The sequence below is a fragment of the Erinaceus europaeus genome, chromosome 16 (genome assembly GCF_950295315.1).
Source record: "Erinaceus europaeus chromosome 16, mEriEur2.1, whole genome shotgun sequence".
NCBI classification, from domain to species: Eukaryota; Metazoa; Chordata; class Mammalia; order Eulipotyphla; family Erinaceidae; genus Erinaceus; species Erinaceus europaeus.
The window spans coordinates 68,673,113-68,690,157 of record NC_080177.1 but is presented as its reverse complement, the minus strand read 5'-3'; the positions used below and the strand labels follow the sequence as shown (position 1 = coordinate 68,690,157).

The 17,045-nt window shown below is 50.6% G+C and overlaps 1 protein-coding gene and 1 long non-coding RNA gene across 3 annotated transcripts; one reads left to right on the top strand and one right to left on the bottom strand.

The window, feature by feature from the left end:
• Positions 1-1,236: 1,236 nt before the first annotated feature.
• On the bottom strand, positions 1,237-5,016 carry LOC132533476 (uncharacterized). The gene is made up of 2 exons (XR_009545375.1): positions 4,882-5,016; positions 1,237-1,576 (listed from the first exon to the last, which is right to left on the bottom strand). It is a non-coding gene; the product is annotated as an uncharacterized LOC132533476 (long non-coding RNA).
• DCAF11 (DDB1 and CUL4 associated factor 11) lies at positions 4,954-16,490 on the top strand. Of its 2 annotated transcripts, XM_060175298.1 has the most exons (15): positions 4,954-5,092; positions 5,706-5,910; positions 7,144-7,271; positions 7,528-7,655; positions 8,314-8,378; positions 9,135-9,235; positions 9,421-9,567; positions 9,771-9,825; positions 10,445-10,513; positions 10,874-10,931; positions 11,026-11,211; positions 12,584-12,737; positions 13,015-13,167; positions 15,463-15,569; positions 15,670-16,490. In XM_060175298.1, exons 2-15 carry the CDS (start codon positions 5,756-5,758, stop codon positions 15,802-15,804), a joined length of 1,641 nt encoding a protein of 546 aa, XP_060031281.1. In that variant the 5' UTR covers positions 4,954-5,092; positions 5,706-5,755; the 3' UTR covers positions 15,805-16,490. The 2 variants fall into 2 exon arrangements, with proteins under 2 accessions (XP_060031281.1, XP_060031282.1); XM_060175299.1 differs by lacking the exon at positions 4,954-5,092 and having other exon boundaries at positions 5,572-5,887.
• Positions 16,491-17,045: the final 555 nt, after the last annotated feature.

Here is a 17,045-nt window from a genome sequence, read left to right as displayed (position 1 = left end):
ATAGAGAGGCGGAGAGAAAGACACCTGCAGACCTGCTTCACCGCCTGTGAAGCGACTCCCCTGCAGGTGGGAACCCGGAGGTTCGAACTGGGATCCTTACACTGGTCCTTGCACTTTGCACCACATGCACTTAACCCGCTGCGCTACCGCCCAACCCCCTGCTGGCCATATTTTAATTGCTTATTGTGGAAAATGATTTTGATTGCTTATTGTGAAAATGATTGCTTATTATGAAAATGATTTTTCACCTGGAAAAATCTAAGACTTGTTTTTCTTCAAACCACAAGAAAGCAGTGCATTTCATTTTAGTCAATAGAACTGTTTGGAACATAGTGTGGATCTGCCAAAGAAGCTTTTGTCTGAATCCATCCAAGAAGGAAATACTGGTGGCTGGAGAAATGGTTCAGCTGGTAGAGCACTGGACTTTCACACCTGAGGTTCCCAGCACTGAATGTAATAGAGTGATGTTCTGGTTAATTTCTCTCTGTTTCATGTGAAAGTCTCTCTCTCTCATATGTAATAAATAAGATAAAACTTAAAAATAATAAATAAAGGGGGCCATACAGTAGCACAGCGGGTTAAGCACACATGGCACAAAGGATCCTGGTTTGAGTTTCACAAGCAGTGAAGCAGGTCTGCAGGTATCTTTCTCTCACCTTCTTCTTTCTTCCCTTCCTCTCTCGATTTCTCTCTGTCCTATCCAACAACAGCAATAACAATGGCAACAAAATGCAAAAAAAACAATGGTCTCCCAGAGCAGTGGATTTGTAGTGCAGGCACCAAGCCCCAGCAATAAGCCTAGAAGCTACGTTAACTAATTAATTAATTAATAATAAATAAACCTTTGTTGGTCTCACCAGTGGCTTATCAAAAAGGAAATAATATATTCTTTTTATTTTTTTCTGGCCTCTAGGGTAGTCACTGGGGCTCGGTACCCGTACTACAAATCCACTGTTCCAGGTGGCCATTTCTTCCATTTCATTGGATAGAACAGAGAAAGACTAAGAGGGGTAGGTGCTTGTGAGGCACCCCCACCCCGCAGGTGGGGATCCTTGTGCTTCAAACTATGTGCCCTTAACCCAGTGTGCCACCGCCCAGCCCTGAAATACTATTAAGACTTTTTGGTCATAAAAACCTCCAGCTTGTTTTTGGTTTTTAGCATTTGCCATAGTTTTATTATTTTTTTTTCTGAATTTGTTGCAGTCCTCTATCAGTCACTCAATTCGGTAGGCATCCTTAGGATTGTAACTTTGGTTTTATTTATTTATTTATTCCCTTTATTTAGGGGGATTAATGGTTTACAGTCGACAGTAAAATATAGTAGTTGGTCCATGTGTAACATTTTTTTCCCACATAACCTCCAGCCCAGGTCCTCCTCTGCCATCATGTTCCGGGACCTGAACACACCTCCCCGCCCCAGAGTCCTTTACGTTGGTGCAATACACCGAAGGACTGTAACTTTAAAGTCTTCATCATTAAGGGGGTCTCAATAGCTCTAATGAAGTGGGGTTTTCTTCAAGCAGCTGTCTTGGTCTATCACTGCAGGTTTTCCTGTTTTCCCATTACATCTGTTTCTCTGTAAAGACAAAGACCAGCAGTCTGTTTTTGAGCAGGTCTGGACAGTGACCAAGCATTCACAGTCACAGGAGCCTGGCTGAGGCGATATTGCCAAGGTGCTGCCCAACCAAAAGTTTGGGGTTGCAGGTCTATCACAAGTAGTGGGAGGGCTCTGGCAGTGGCCCCCACCAACGGAGTATTTCTCTGCGGCTCCACCCCCAAGGGCTGTTGCAACTGGAACTAAGTTCCACAGTGACTGCCATCAACTGCCTACAGTCACCACCTGGTTTATAGCTCTTTGTTTTCCTCTTTAACTCCCCAGCCCTTATAAAGCTGTGGGCACAGGCTGTCGTAGAGGTGAACCAGCAGCAGCAGAGGGAGACAAGCCACGAAGACAGCAAGGCAGGAGCTGGGCTGCAGCAGTGGTGGCACGAGTGACAGTGGCAGGGACCCAGCCAGGCAGACTGGGCAAGTGTAACCAAGATGGTGGCCGCAGGCAACAGTGGCAGAGACCTGACCAAAGCAAGTGGAAGCAGCAGCAGCAGCAGCAGTGAGAGCCAGGCTGGATGGTGTGGAAGTGGAGAACAGATTTTCTTTTTTTAGTTGCAACCAGGGTTATCACTGGGGTTTGATTCCTAGACCGCGAATCTACCACTCTCTCACAGGGAATCCCCCCCCCCTTTTCTTTTATTTGATAGGACAGAGAGAAGTTGAGGAGGTGAGAGAGATGGAGAGAAAGCTGCAGCAGCAGCACTGCTGCACTATTCAGGTGGTGACCAGGTGCTTGAACCTAAGTCCTTGCGCTCTACTGGGTGTGCCACCACCCAGCCCCAGGGAAGCAAATCTTTCTTTACCTTTGATATGAAAGTCTGTCCTGACCTCTTGGATTCCAGAACTTTTGGTTGTAGGTTTCTATGAACTCCAAGGTGGTTTCTTTTCTTTTCTTCTTCTTTTTTTTTTGGCTCCAGGGTTATCTCTGGGGCTTGGTGCCTGCACTATGAATCCACTGCTCCTGGAGGCCATTTTTGAAAAATCAAGAGAGTACAGGAAGACAGAGAAGGGCAGACACCTGTAGACCTGCTTCACCACCTGTGAGGCGACTCCCTTCCAGGTAGAGAGCCAGGGGCTCGAACTGGGATTCTTACGCCAGTCACTCCTTGCTCTTTCCGCCACCTGCGCTTAACCCGCTGTGCTACTGCTCCCCCCAAGATGGTTTCTATGCTGGTTTTTTCATGTATGCTGTAGTTTTTTTGTGGGGAGGGAGAGGGGAGCATGACCTGCTAGTAATCCATTGCCATTTGGGCTGGAAGTTCAACATTTTTATATTATTAAATGTCAATTTTAAGCCATATTGCTTTTGCATTCATCACAATATAGACAGAACCAGAGTATCACTCCAACACATGTGACTGCATATTGTTTTATTTATTTGTTTAGAGAGCATTGTTTAGAGAGCATGACAGAGACCACAGCACTAAAATTTCCTTCAATGTGGTGGGGGCCAAGCTCAAACCAGGGCACGATCCAAGTTAAGTTATTATCCTTATTTTTTAGACTTGCTTATCACAAGTGAGACAGAGAATGAGGATGAGAGGGAGAGGAAGATACGAGACGAAAGCCTTGCTCAGCTCTGGCTTAAGGTGCAGATGAAGAATGAACCTGGGACCTCTAGGCCCCGGGTGTGCAAGTCTGTACTCTCATCGGCTTAGCTATTTCCCTAACCTGTCTCCCTGTTATTAAAGTCCAAGGCTTTAGCTACTCTGCTAGTCCTTAAAATATTTATTATTGGGAGTCGGGCAGTAGCGCAGCAGGTTAAGCGCACGTGGCGCGCAAAGCACAAGGACCCGCGAAAGAATCCTGGCTGGAGTCCCGGCTCCCCACCTGCAGGGGAGTCGCTTCGCAAGCCGTGAAGCAGGTCTGCAGGTGTCTTTCTCTTCCTCTGTCTTCCCCTCCTCTCTCCATTTCTCTCTCTCCTATCAACAACGACATCAACAACAACAATAAAACAACAAGGGCAACAAAAGAGAATAACATAAATTATATTTTTATTTAAAAAAAAAAAACTTAGTAAGGGGCTGGGCAGTGGAGCACCTGGTTAAGTGCTTACATTACAGTGCGCAAGGATCCAGGTTCAAATCCCTGGTCCCCACCTGGGAAAGCATCACAAGTGATGAAGCAGGGCTGCAGATGTCTTGTCTCTTCCCCTCCCTATCACCCCATCCCTCCCAATTTCTCTGTCTCTACCCAATAACAACTAAGTAAAAAAAATACTTAAAAAGAAAAAAAGCAAAGTAGGGGCCAGGCAGTGGCGCACCTGGCTGAGTGCGCATGTTACAATGCACAAGGATCCAGGTTCAAGCCCCTGGCCCCTACCTGTAAGGGGAAAGCTTCAGAAGCGGTGAAATAGTGCTGCAGATGTCTCTCTCTTCCTCTCTATCTCCCCTTCCCTCTGGATTTCGGTCTCTATCCAATAAATAATAATAATAATAGCTTAAAAAAAAAAAAGCAAAGTTAAAGAAATATTAACAAGGGAGAGGGAGGGAAATAAAGGGCAAGAGCATCACTCCTACACATGCGATGCCAGAAACTGGACTTCACGTTTGCAAGTCTGCTGCCCTACCCACTGCACCACCTCCCACTTTTAACAGAAGGCGGATGGAGGGGGCATCGGACGTCACAAGCTCCATGCCGTCCTCCCTAGTGTGGGGAGGGCCCTGAGACCCGGCAAGGACTCAGCTGAGCGCGCCGGCGGGAAGGGCGCCCGGAGGGGCCTGCGAGCCGACCGGCTCTGGGGCGGAAGTAACTGAACCCGGGAGGCCCCCAGGCCGCGCTAGGCGAGCTAGGGAGCGTCTGCAAAGACCGCGCTGGGAAGCCAGGGCTCAATCTCAAAAGTTGGCGACGCGGCCAACAGGAGGTCTAGAAAGGACGGACCCCAAGACAAGGCGACTTCCGGCAGCCAAACCGGAAGGAGAGGTTGCGGCCGCCTGGGTGCCGGTCTGTGGTGCGGAAACACACATTAAGAGACGGCGGCTACTCCTTCAGGGGACAGAAACTGCCACCAACGAACAGCAGAGAGCGGCAGCCGGGGGTAAAGGGAAGTATGGAAAGTGCAGGCCCATAGGGGTCGTCTGAAAAGTGCGAAGCCACACGGGCGTAAGGGACCGACAGCAAAGTGTACTCCTTGCTAGGGAGCCACACGGTAACGAACTTTCTGCTTATCTTGTCAGCCCCGCCCCATGTGTTAAGTCGCGTCCCGCTGTCCCAAAGACTCCTCCCTCACTTCCTCCGCCCCTCACTCGACTCACTCACTTCCCTCCCGCCCACCTGTCCATCACAGCGCTCAGCCGCCAATCAGCGGGGCGCGGGGGCGGGGCCGCCGGGGCGTCGCGTGACGTCAGCGGGCCCGCGAGCCGGGAAGCCGGGAGTTGCGTGACGAAGGAGGCGCGTGACGGAGGAGCGGTTGGCTGTCGCTGCGACTGCTGTCGGAGTAAGCAAGGCCTCGAGCCGCTGCAGGTCCTGCGACCGCGCCCGGCGGGTGGGTGGTCTCGCGCGGGGCGGCGACCGCTGGCTTCCGTGAGAGGCGCTCCCGGGTTCCCTCCCTGCTTTTCGCTTGGCAAACACACCCCCGGCGCACCACGTGGGCGTGAGGCGAGGAAGGAGGGGGTGTTGGGCCCAAATCCAGCCTCATTGGTTGTCGCTGCTGCCGGCTTTCGCAAGGGGGTGCTCTGATTGGCCGCCAAGGGGGGCGTCGGGGGGGTCTCTGAGTCCGGAGGCTTCTGATTGGCTAGATAAGATAAGCTAATGAGTGCCTGCTTCCGCGAAGGATTTTGATTGGTCGGCCAGATAGGTTATCTGGGAATCCTCCTCCTCCTCTTCCCCCCCCCCCACATAGGGACTTTGATAGGTAGGTGAGTTTAAGGTAGAAAACTGAGAAATTTTTCTCTAGAGGCCTCTCGCTGGTAAGCCAGACTAGCACCTTAGGCTTCACTCTGCTTTGTTTGCTCCACAGGATTAAGAAAGGTGTGTTGAGTTCCTGGAGCTTTGGGAGTTGTTACAGGTTAAAAAAAGAAGGGGTCTTTAGGGTTGCCCCCCCTAGACAGCTGCCGCCCCGGCTCCCTAGAGCAGACTTTGCTTTCACCAAACTCAAGGAGGTGACAGGAGTCCCCAGCCCAGGACCTAAGGATGCTGTGACCAGAAGATGGGATCCCGCAACAGCAGCAGTGCAGGATCTGGGTCTGGAGACCCCTCCGAGGGCTTGCCCCGAAGGGGGACTAGCCTGCGGCGAAGTGAGGAAGAGGAAGAGGAGGATGAAGATGTGGATCTGGCCCAGGTACTGGCCTATCTTCTCCGCAGGTAACTTACCCTCTGGTGTGTCCCCACCAGGCGCCACCACAGTCCCTTGGTCCCGACTCCAGGCTGGGCAGTTGTAGAGGCTGTGGAGTGGGTTTAGCCGAGGACAGCGGCTCTGTGAGCAAGACCGCCTTGGTGGGGGAGTGCTCCTGCACGCAGCTCCATGTCATGCCCGGGAAGAGTCATCAGGATGACTGGCCTTTCCCTTTGTCTTGTTATGACTACACAAGATGCAAGGTGTTTTCTGCATAAGTCTAAAGGAAGGAAGGAAGGAAAGGAGGGAGCCAGAAAGGTAGCTCAGAGGGCGTAGTGCAGGACTTGCATGTGTGTGTGTGTGGGGGGAGTGCTGTGTATTGTCCCTGGTACTGCACATGCCAGAACAGGGCTCTGGTAGTTGTATCTGTCTGCCTGTTTCTGTCCTTCTCTCTCTCTCTCTCTCTCTCTCAGATGCACTATAATAAGTCTCTTCTCATGGGGCCCTAGTGAGAGGAAAAGTGATATGAGGAGTAAATAAGAAGAGTTGGGGAGGTAGATGTTGAACTGTAGTAGTTATTGACATGTGATATGTGGCCATGTGGACTTACTCGAAAAACAAGTTTCTAAAAAGACCACAAGGTTGTTTATTTAAAAAAAAAAAAAAAAGTGACGCCAACAATAATGACTACAACAATAAAACAACAAGGGCAACAAAAGAGAATAGACTTTTTTTTTAAAAAAAAAAAAAAAGTAAGTTTATTATACAGCAGATGTTCATGCCTGAGATTTGGAGGTCCTAGGTTCAATATCCAACACCACCATAAGCTAGACCTGAGCCGTGCTCAGTTAAAAAAAAAAAAAAAAAGTCTAAATCATTCTTCCTAATCCTGTTCTTGAAGAAGGAATGCAGAGAGGGATGTGACTACCAGGAACTGAGTAGGAGAGGCTGTAATTGCTTTCTTAGCTCAGAAGGAAACGTGCTCAGATTTTTTAGGTCTCCGGGAAGTCAGCTTACCACTAAGTAATTGTCAACCTCCATGGGATATTGGGATTCTCTGTGCCTCCAGTTTCCTGCTGAATCTTGTAGGAGACTGAAACTAACAGCCTAAATCTAGTGAGCCTTCTGCCTCAAGGTAGGGACAGGATGAGAGGTTGAGCACCAGATAGCACAAAAGTTGGAGAGCCGCACTGACTGTGGATTCGGTTGCGTTGAGGAAAGGGAGCTTCTCCTTTATCGTGGGGGCGGGGGTCTCTCCACAGAGGCCAAGTGAGGTTGGTGCAGGGAAGAGGTGCAGCAAATTTACAACTCATCCAGGCCCTCTCCGACTCAGAGGAAGAGCATGATAGTGCCTGGGATGGTCGTCTCGGGGACCGATACAACCCCCCAGGTAAGTCAGACTGAGACCCAGGCCAGGCATCACGAGACTTTTAGTGTAAATCATTTTCCTTCTTTTTTCTTTCACTATTGCTTTTTTTTTTTTTTTTTTTTGGCAAAGAATAATAGATGACACTAAAGGGGAGGGGTAAGGTGAGATAGTTTGGGGCATGCAGGGATCTTTACAGCCCACATTGGGTGGGCGTGGGCACAGTTTTGCTGTCTTTTGGGACTTTCCAAAAGATGACACTTCTCTTTGGTGCTCACAGTGGATGCAACCCCTGATACCCGGGAGCTAGAACGCAATGAGATCAAGACACAAGTGGAACTGGCCACAGGGCGGCTGGGGCTTAGGCGGACGGCCCAGGAGCACAGCTTTCCTCAGGTGCTATACCAGGTAGGCCTCCCCACCTCCTTTCAGCCCCAGAGAAAAGTGGACTTCTCAAGGAAACTGAAAGTACTAGGGTTGGAACCTTAGCTAGGTAGTACTGGAACTTGGTGGGACATTCTACTATGTGAAGCAGCCAGTTTTTTTTTTTTTTTTTAATTTTTTATTTAAGAAAGGATTAGTGAACAAAAGCATAAGGTAGGAGGGGTACAACTCCACACAATTCCCAACACCCAATCCCCATAACCCACCCCCTCCCATGGTAGCTTTCCCATTCTCTATCCCTCTGGGAGCATGGACCCAGGGTCGTTGAGGGTTGCAGAAGGTAGAAGGTCTGGCTTCTGTAATTGCTTCCCCGCTGAACATGGGCGTTGACTGGTCGGTCCATACCCCCAGTCTGCCTCTCTCTTTCCCTAGTAGGGTGGGTCTCTGGGGAAGCTGAGCTCCAGGACACATTGGTGGGGTCTTCAATCCAGGGAAGCCTAGCCAGCATCCTGGTGGCATCTGGAACCTGGTGATTGAAAAGAGAGTCAACATATGAAGCCAAACAATTTGTTGAGCAAGCAGCCAGTTTTATAGCAAAAGCATTATCTTTGGAGGAGAGGGTTTGGTGTGACTGCAGTGGTCTTCTGTCCTGCTGACAGTATCCCCAAATTTCTTCCTTTAGAGAGAACGGGGCCTCTGCCATCAGGGAAGCTTCTCTCTTGGAGAACAGTCTCGAATAATGTCTCAGTGAGTATGGGGCTTGGTGGAGAGACTCAAAACATGGGTTTTGAAGGAAGAGATATCAAAGGATCCTCAAGGACGCTAAGGTTGGGGTAAATGAGGTTGAAGCTCTGTGAACAAAGTGAAAAGGGGGGAATTAAGATAACGGAATGAGGGAGTCGGGTGGTAGCGCAGCAGGTTAAGCGCACAAGGCACAAAGCGCAAGGACCCGCATAAGGATCCTGGGTCGAGTCCCCGGCTCCCCACCTGCAGGGGAGTCGCTTCACAGGAGGTGAAGCAGGTCTGCAGGTGTCTGTCTTTCTCTCCCCGTCTCTGTCTTCCCCTCCTCTCTCCATTTCTCTCTGTCCTAGCCAAATACAACAACATCAATAACAACAACAATAACTACAGCAATAAGGGGCGGGGGAGACAGCATAATGGTTATGCAGACAGACTCACATGCCTGAGGCTCCTAAATCCCAGGTTCAATCCCCCGCACCACCATAAGCCAGAGCTGAACAGTGCTCTGGCATTTCTCTCTCTGTGTGTCTCTCTCTGCATCTCTCTCAAAAAATAAATAAAATTTAAAAAAAAATAAAACAATAAAACAACAAGGGCAACAAAAAGGAAAATAAATGTTTTTTAAAAATGTTTTAAAATAACGGGATGAGTGGAAGAAAGCGGACTGCGCCTAAAGTCAGAGGGGAGGAACGGGACGCCCCTTCTGCTTAGCCATAACCATGGGGGTCTGTTCCCACCCTCACTCTCAACCTGTCTCTGCAGCTTCTTACCCAATGATTTGGGCTTCACTGACACCTATTCTCAGAAGGCCTTCTGTGGCATCTATAGCAAGGACGGTCAGATCTTCATGTCTGCTTGCCAAGGTATCAGACCCTGATCATACAAACTGCCTTGGGGTAAGGAATGTGCCCCTGATTGAGGCTCTAAAGGCCCTGGTCCCGGAAGCTCAGACCCTGCCTTAGGAGCGCTTGGCCAGGGCACATCCCCTGTGGTGAAGGGCAGAGTCCACAGGCACACGGAGTGATTCTCCCTGACCCTACTTGCACAGACCAGACAATCCGACTGTATGACTGCCGGTACGGACGCTTCCATAAGTTCAAGAGCATCAAGGCCCGAGATGTAGGCTGGAGTGTCCTGGATGTGGCCTTCACCCCTGACGGGAACCACTTCCTCTACTCCAGCTGGTCTGATTACAGTGAGTATGCCCCCAGGCTCCCAATTGTCTTTCCAGCTCAGGACCTGGGGTCTCCAAACGCCTGTCTCCTCTGAACCAGGCCTCCACACCTTACCTTAGGATGCTCACTCCCAGGGTCTAACATCCTTGTCCACCTCAGTCACTTCACTTCCACCCTCCTTCACCCAGCCCTGGAAAATTCTTATTTCTCTTGCTTCTCCTAGTTCATATATGCAACATCTATGGAGAGGGAGACACACACACTGCCCTGGATCTCAGGTACTGGCTTCCCTTCCTGGTCAGACTCATCAGAAAGTTCTCAAAGAAGGCTCTCAGGAGCAAACCTCTTGAACTGGACCCCCTGCTTAGAGTGGTTACAAGTTTCTCACTGTGGATTCAGGGGGGGTGACCCACTCATCCTGCTAGCCAGAGGACTAGGGTAATATAGACGGTTGCAGGCTTACACAAGGGCTTTCCTTCAGGTGATCCACACTCTGACATAGGTTGGCCAGACTTCCTCTGTGTAAAACTGAACCTCATAATCCTTGTAGATAAATACAGCCTGAACGGTAGCACAGTGGGTTAAGCACAGGTGGTACAAAGCGCAAGGATCGGTGTAAGGATCCTGGTTCGAGCCCCCGGCTCCCCACCTGCAGGGGAGTCGCTTCACAGACAGTGAAGCAGGTCTGCAGGTGTCTGTCTTTCTCTCCCCCTCTATGTCTTCCCCGCCTCTCTCCATTTCTCTCTGTCTTATCCAACAATGATGACAACAATAATAACTACAACAATAAAGCCAGGGCAACAAAAAGGGAATGAATAAATAAATATTTAAAAAAATAATAAAAAAAATAAACCACAGGCTGAAGGGAAATACTTACCGAGCTCCTGCTCTTTTCAGACCAGATGAGCGTCGTTTTGCTGTCTTTTCCATTGCTGTCTCTTCAGATGGACGAGAAGTGCTAGGAGGGTGAGTACCTGTGCGGGTGTCGCCCTCAAGTAGTGATAAAGGAATTCTTCAAGAGACCAGCTCTGCTGTTGCAGGGGCTGCACCAGACAACCCTAGAAAGGCAACTGTGGAAACAGCCAGCCCTTGTCCAAGGTCAAGATTTATAAGTTGCTTCACATCTTGTTCACCATTTCCTCCACATGAGATATGGGAGGTTCTGAAACCCCCTAACGAACACAACTAGCTCTCACCCTACCTCCCATGTAAGAGGCAAAGGCTTTCTCCTCGGCAGGACTCTTCAGCAGGGACTGTCCTGAGCATGCAAAGCAGTGGTCCCCTTCCATCCTCACTCCAGGACACTCTCTACCCCTCCCCTCTCAGGGCCAATGATGGCTGCCTGTACGTCTTTGACAGGGAACAGAACCGACGCACCCTTCAGGTACTGACCTGAGATGTAGAGTCTCTGTCTGCTGGACCTGGGTCTGCTAGACCTAGAAAAAGGTCCTAGGTGCCCTTGCCTCCTCCCCTCCTAGATAGAATCCCATGAGGATGACGTGAATGCTGTGGCCTTTGCCGACATAAGCTCCCAGATCCTGTTCTCTGGGGGTGATGATGCCATCTGCAAAGTGTGGGATCGACGCACCATGCGGGAAGATGACCCCAAGCCGGTGGGCGCACTGGCTGGACACCAGGACGGCATCACCTTCATTGACAGCAAGGTGGGAATGGAGGCGGGACTGTGCAGCCAGGCTGCTGAGGTCTCAGTTGTCCAAGACAGGAGGACTCACGGGGGCTGGCCATTTCCCTAACAGCCAAGGTTTGCAAGGGCTGGCATTTAAAGAAGGGGCTTAAGCCAAGAACTGTAATGTCCACTTGTACCCAGCTATCTTCAAGGAGCATGGGGGACACAGTTTTCTGTTCAAGCAAAGTAAGAGGGGCCAGGCGATAGCCGACCCAGTAGAGTAGACACCTTCTCTGTGTGAGGCCCTGTGCCCCAGCCCCAGCACCACCTGAGAGCACCGTGGATGGCGCTAGGGAAGCTCCATGGGTGCTAGAATGGGATTGTGGAGTGTCTCCTTTCTTTGTGTCAGTCTTTTTCCTCTGTCCCTTTCAAAGAAACAAAGAATGGAAAAAAAAAAAAACAGCAACAGGGCCGCCAGGTCAGCTCAGTGTTCTGGCATATGCAGGAGGCCCTGAGTTCATTTCACAGTGCCACAGGGGGGTTAAAAGATAATCCAGTGGAGGCAGGTGGTAGCGCAGCGGGTTAAACGCAGGTGGCGCAAAGCGCAAGGACAGGCATAGGGATCCCCGGTTCCCCACCTGCAGGAGAGTCGCTTCACAAGCTGTGAAGCACATCTGCAGGTGTCTGTCATTCTCTCCTCCTCTTTGTCTTTCCCTCCTCTCCATTTCTCCCTGTCCTATTCAACAACGACAACAATAACAACAACAGTAACCACAACAAGGGCAACAAAAGGGAAAAAATGGCCTCCAGGAGCAGTCGATTCGTAGTGTAGGCACTGAGCTCCAGCAATAACCCTGGAGGTGCAAAAAAAAAACAACAATAAAATAATAATAATCTAAATAAGCTAGACAAGAAGGCCTCAGCAGGGCCACGGGCATAGAATAGGAAGGCAGCCGGGTGATGGGGTCTACACACACAACAAGGGCAGCCTACCTGGATGAAGACAGAAGCAAGCAGGGACGGGGAGGTAACAAGAGTGGTTATGCAAAGAAACCTGCACGCCTGAGGCCCTGAGAGCCTCAGATTCAAACCTTGCCCCCCAAAACCAAAGGCCTGAAGTCTAACCCGCCAGCCCGATAGACACCAGCATTTGCATACTCCTGACCCTGACTCCTCACTATTTATTTTTATTTGATTTATTTCATTGGTTAGGACAGAGAGAAATTGAGAAGGAGGAGGAGGGAGAGAGATAGACACCTGCAGACCTGCTTCACCCCTTGTGAAGCTGTCCTCCTGCAAGTGGGGACTGGGGGCTTGAACCCACGTCCTTGTACACTGTAATGTGTGCACTTAACCAGGTGCGCCACCCTCCGGCCCCGACTCCCCACTGTTTACCTTGGGATTCACAGGGTGACGCCCGGTACCTCATCTCCAATTCCAAAGACCAGACCATCAAGCTCTGGGATATCCGCCGTTTTTCCAGCCGCGAAGGCATGGAAGCCTCACGCCAGGCTGCCACACAGCAAAACTGGGACTACCGCTGGCAGCAGGTGCCCAAAAAAGGTAAGAATAGATCAAAGCTGTAGAAACAGAGACCTGGAGAATCCAGAGTCAGGGGTGGCGGTTGAAATAGCCAGTCACTGGCGAGGTCGGCATGGGCACGGTGGACATGACTGTGGCATGGGGCTGAGTCCTGGAGAATGAATCATCTTCACGCTCCACAAAGCCACGTCAGAATTGGTGAATGTCCGCTGACTGACTTGGGGGAAGAGTATTGATCTTTCTAAGGACTGGTGACAGAGAACCTAGACTCCCTAACCTAAGGCTGCCTCCCCCCCAGCCTGGCGGAAGCTGAAACTCCCAGGGGACAGCTCCTTGATGACTTACCGGGGCCATGGGGTGCTGCACACCCTCATACGCTGCCGCTTCTCCCCGGCCCACAGCACTGGCCAGCAGTTCATCTACAGTGGCTGCTCTACCGGCAAAGTGGTCGGTAAGGATTGAAACAGAACGGGAGGCTGGGGAAGGCCAGGAGGGTTTCTCTGGCATTCCTCCTATCCTGTCACACCTTAAACCCAACAGCTCCAGGAGGCTTTAGCAGAGAACTGGGTGGTAGCGCAGCGGGTTAAGCGTATGTGGCGCAAAGCGCAAGGACCGGCATGAGGATCCCGGTTCGAGCCCCCGGCTCCCCACCTGCAGGTGGGTCACTCCATAAGCGGTGAAGCAGGTCTGCGGGTGTCTGTAGCTGTCTTTCCCCCTCTCTGCCTTCCTCTTCTCTCAGTTTCTCTCTGTCCTATCCGACAACAATAACTATAACAACAAGAAAAATAACACAGCTACAGTAAGGGCCACAAAATGGGGGGAACAATGGCCTCCAGGAGCAGTGGATTTGTAGTGCAGGCACCGAGCCCCAGCAATAACCCTGGAGGCAAAAAAGAAAGAAAGAAAGAAAGGAAGAAAGAGAAAACACTCTTCATGAGTAATTTAAATTAAGAAAAGAAACATGCGGTGGGGGCCGGACTGGGGTGACGGCATAAAGGCTTTGATGCCTGAGACGGACAGCTCAGGTTCTGTGCCCAGCATCACCATAAGCCAGAGCAGAGCGGTGTTGGGGGTGGAGGGAGACTATTAAAAAAGAAAAGAAGGGAGTCAGGCGATAGCACAGTGGGTTAAGTGCAGGTGGAGCAAAGCACAAGGACCAGTGTAAAGACCGGGGTTCGAGCCCCCGGCTCCCCACCTGCAGGGGAGTCCCTTCGCAGGCAGTGAAGCAGGTATGTAGGTGTCTGTCTTTCTCTCCCCCTGTCTTCCCCTCCTCTCTCCATTTCTCTCTTATCCTATCCAACAATGACAACATCAATAACAACAGCAATAATAACTATAACACAACAACAATAAAAAAGCAACAAGGACAACAAAAGGGAAAAATCAATAAATATTTTTAAAAAAGAGAGAGAGAGACAAGAAAAGAAACATAGATTTCTAGTCAGTAAATATAATAGATGACCAAACATATACTCAGTTCTGTTTTCTAGCCAGTCAAGAAAAGATTGCAAATGAAAGGTAGGAGGGAGCAGAGCTGGAATAAACGACACAGAAAAGACAGTGGCAAGCAGTAAGGGGGACACAGACACAGCCCCAGGAGGAAGGCACTGAGAAAAACGTCACCACAGCTACAGAAAGGTGTTTGAGGAGGCACTCAGCCGCAGCCCCTCCCAGAAGGAGAGAAAGGTGCAGCTCATCTGGATGAGAAACAGAAGGGGGAAGGGGTAGAACTCAGTGGTAGAGCACAGGCCTCACCAGTGAGGACTTGGGTCCAACCCACAGCATCAAGTAAGAAAGGCCAGATAAGGAGCGGCAGGCTCACACGTCTGCAGAGGCAGCCTCTTCACCTGGGGCTACCTTCCATATCTTCCAAGCTTTTTAGAGAATCGCCGCTAGAGCTTTTAAAGTCACACTGCAGTTTCCTTTGTTTTCTTTTTAAAGTATAATCTTTTAAATTTTCTTATTATTATCTTTATTGGATAGAGACAGAAATTGAGAGGGGTGGGGGAGTAGAGAGGAAGAGAGACAGAGACACCCCTGCAGCACTGCTTCACCACTTGCAAAGCTTTCCCCCGGCAGGTGGGGACTGGGGGCTCGATCCTGGGTCCCTGTGCAGTTCAACCAGGTGCACCACCACCTGGCCCCCTCCTTTGTGGTTTGTTTGTTTTTTTCTAATTTTCTTTTTTTTTAAATTTTTTTATTCTCTATTTATTTATTGGATAGAGACAGCCAAAACTCAAGAGGGGAGCGGGGGGGGGGGTAGAGAGGAAGAGAGACAGAGAGACACCTACAGCACTGCTTCACCACTCGTGCAGGTGGGGACCAGGGACTTGAACCTGAGTCCTTGCGCACTGGAACATATGCCCTTAACCAGGTGCACCACCAGCCAGCCCCTCCTTTGTTTCCTTAAGATTTACTTACCGAGAGAACATTACTCTGGAACCTGTGATGTCAGGATCAAATTCAAGTTCTCATGCCCACAAGTCCCATCTAGCTACTGTACCTCTTCCTGGGCTACATACATTGCAGTTTCTTAAATACAGATCCTGTAGAATTTAGCAAAGAGCAGAAGCACCCAGGCTCTGCCAGACCATACCCTCAGGCTGAGGTAGGGAGAGAGGTGTGAGATAAGCTAGCTTGGGTGCTGAAGCCCTGGGACAGTGGGAGTTGACCTGAGAGGAGAGGACAGGGGAGGGGTGGATAGGATCGCCTCTGGCAGCCCCTCATTTTGGCCATCCGTGGACAGTGTACGACCTGCTCAGTGGCCACATTGTGAAGAAACTGACCAACCACAAGGCCTGCGTGCGTGACGTCAGTTGGCACCCCTTTGAGGAGAAGATTGTCAGCAGTTCGGTGAGATTACGGGGGCCGGGGGCACAGTGGGCGGCCTATCTGGGGCTTGGACATGGGAGGTAGAGCACGCTACAAATGACTCCCACCTTCTGCCCTGCAGTGGGATGGGAACCTGCGTCTGTGGCAGTACCGCCAGGCTGAATACTTCCAGGATGACATGCCAGAGTCCGAGGAACACCACAAAACCCCCGCCCCAGTGTCCCACTCCTCTGCAGCCTTTTCCTCGCCCCAGTAGATGTGAGCTCTAGCCCCATACATAGGTGAACCTCTTGACAAGCTCTCTGCCTCTTCTCCCTTTCTCCCTTCTGGGAGGGTGCTTGGGGAGACACAGGCATTAGATGGGGAGAAGCAGAGCCCAGGCTTTGGGCCCTTAGCTGAGTCCTGGAGGGTCTCCTATGTGCTCACATGCAGTTAGTGGGCTCTGTCTCTCAATCAGGGCCTGGCAGGACTGGTACTATCTGGGGTGTGGCCAATACCAGCAGGACTGTCCTGAGTGTTTAATCATGTCCGAATGTTAAGTGTTAGTTCTTCGAGTAGATTCCAGTGGCCAGGTCTGACCTGAGCCACCAGCCAGGTCCATTGTCCAGCCCTCATGAAGTTGAGGACAAGACTGGCTGAGCAGTGGGAGGACCAGGCTTCCAGTGGTCCCAGTGGCTAGAGCTCTAATCCTTTAGGGGAGGGTGGGCTGGTTAAGGTGCGCCCTCAGCACCTGTCAGGGTGGGGATTTTGTCTTCTCTCTCACATCTGGGTCTTTGGAGCAGCCCCTAGTGTGGGAGGCTTCCTGTGGCCCCACACAGGCCAGGCCAGGCCCTCCTGCCCAATGTTCAGGCATGTGGAGGCCAGCAGCTTCAAGGAGGGATGTGAAGGGATTCTTTCGTCCTCTCACTGGCTTTGACTTCTGCAATAAACTCTCTATGGCAACCTGGCTCAGTGTCTGTTTCTGCTCTACTCTCTTCCTGCCTAAGGTCTTTTATCCTCTTACTTCAAGAAATTAGTTCACACCAAACCTTCAGATAGGCTCCTCTGTGGGAGAAAACAGCCTCCTTGATGCCCCAAGATAAAAAGAAATACCACAATCAGTCTTTGAGCTTTGCAGTAGGCACTCCCTCTCTGACCTCTGAAATTTCCCAGTGATTAGAAATTAAGCTAGCAGGGGCTGGGCAGTAGCACAGAGGGTTAAATGCACATGGTGCTAAGCTTAAGGTCTGGCATAAGGATCCTTGTTTGAGCCCCTGGTTCCCCCACCTACAGGGGGGAGTCGCTTCACAAGTGGTAAAGCAGGTCTGCAGGTGTCTTATCTTTCTCTTCCCCTCTTCATCTTCTCCCCCCCATTTCTCTCTGTCCTATCCAACAATAATGACATCAATAATAATAACCACAGTAACAATAAACAACAAGGGCAACAAAAGGGAAAAAAATAGCCTCCAGGAGCAGTGGATTCCTAGTGCAGGCACCGAGTCCCAGCAATAACCCTGG

Bases quoted from the DNA above. Each gene is read 5' to 3' on its own strand.
- DCAF11 (XM_060175298.1), top strand. From the start codon at position 5,756: ATGGGATCCCGCAACAGCAGCAGTGCAGGATCTGGGTCTGGAGACCCC. The intron at 9,826-10,444 runs GTACTGGCTTCC...TGCTCTTTTCAG, and splicing joins CACACTGCCCTGGATCTCAG to ACCAGATGAGCGTCGTTTTG. The intron at 10,932-11,025 runs GTACTGACCTGA...CTCCCCTCCTAG, and splicing joins AGAACCGACGCACCCTTCAG to ATAGAATCCCATGAGGATGA.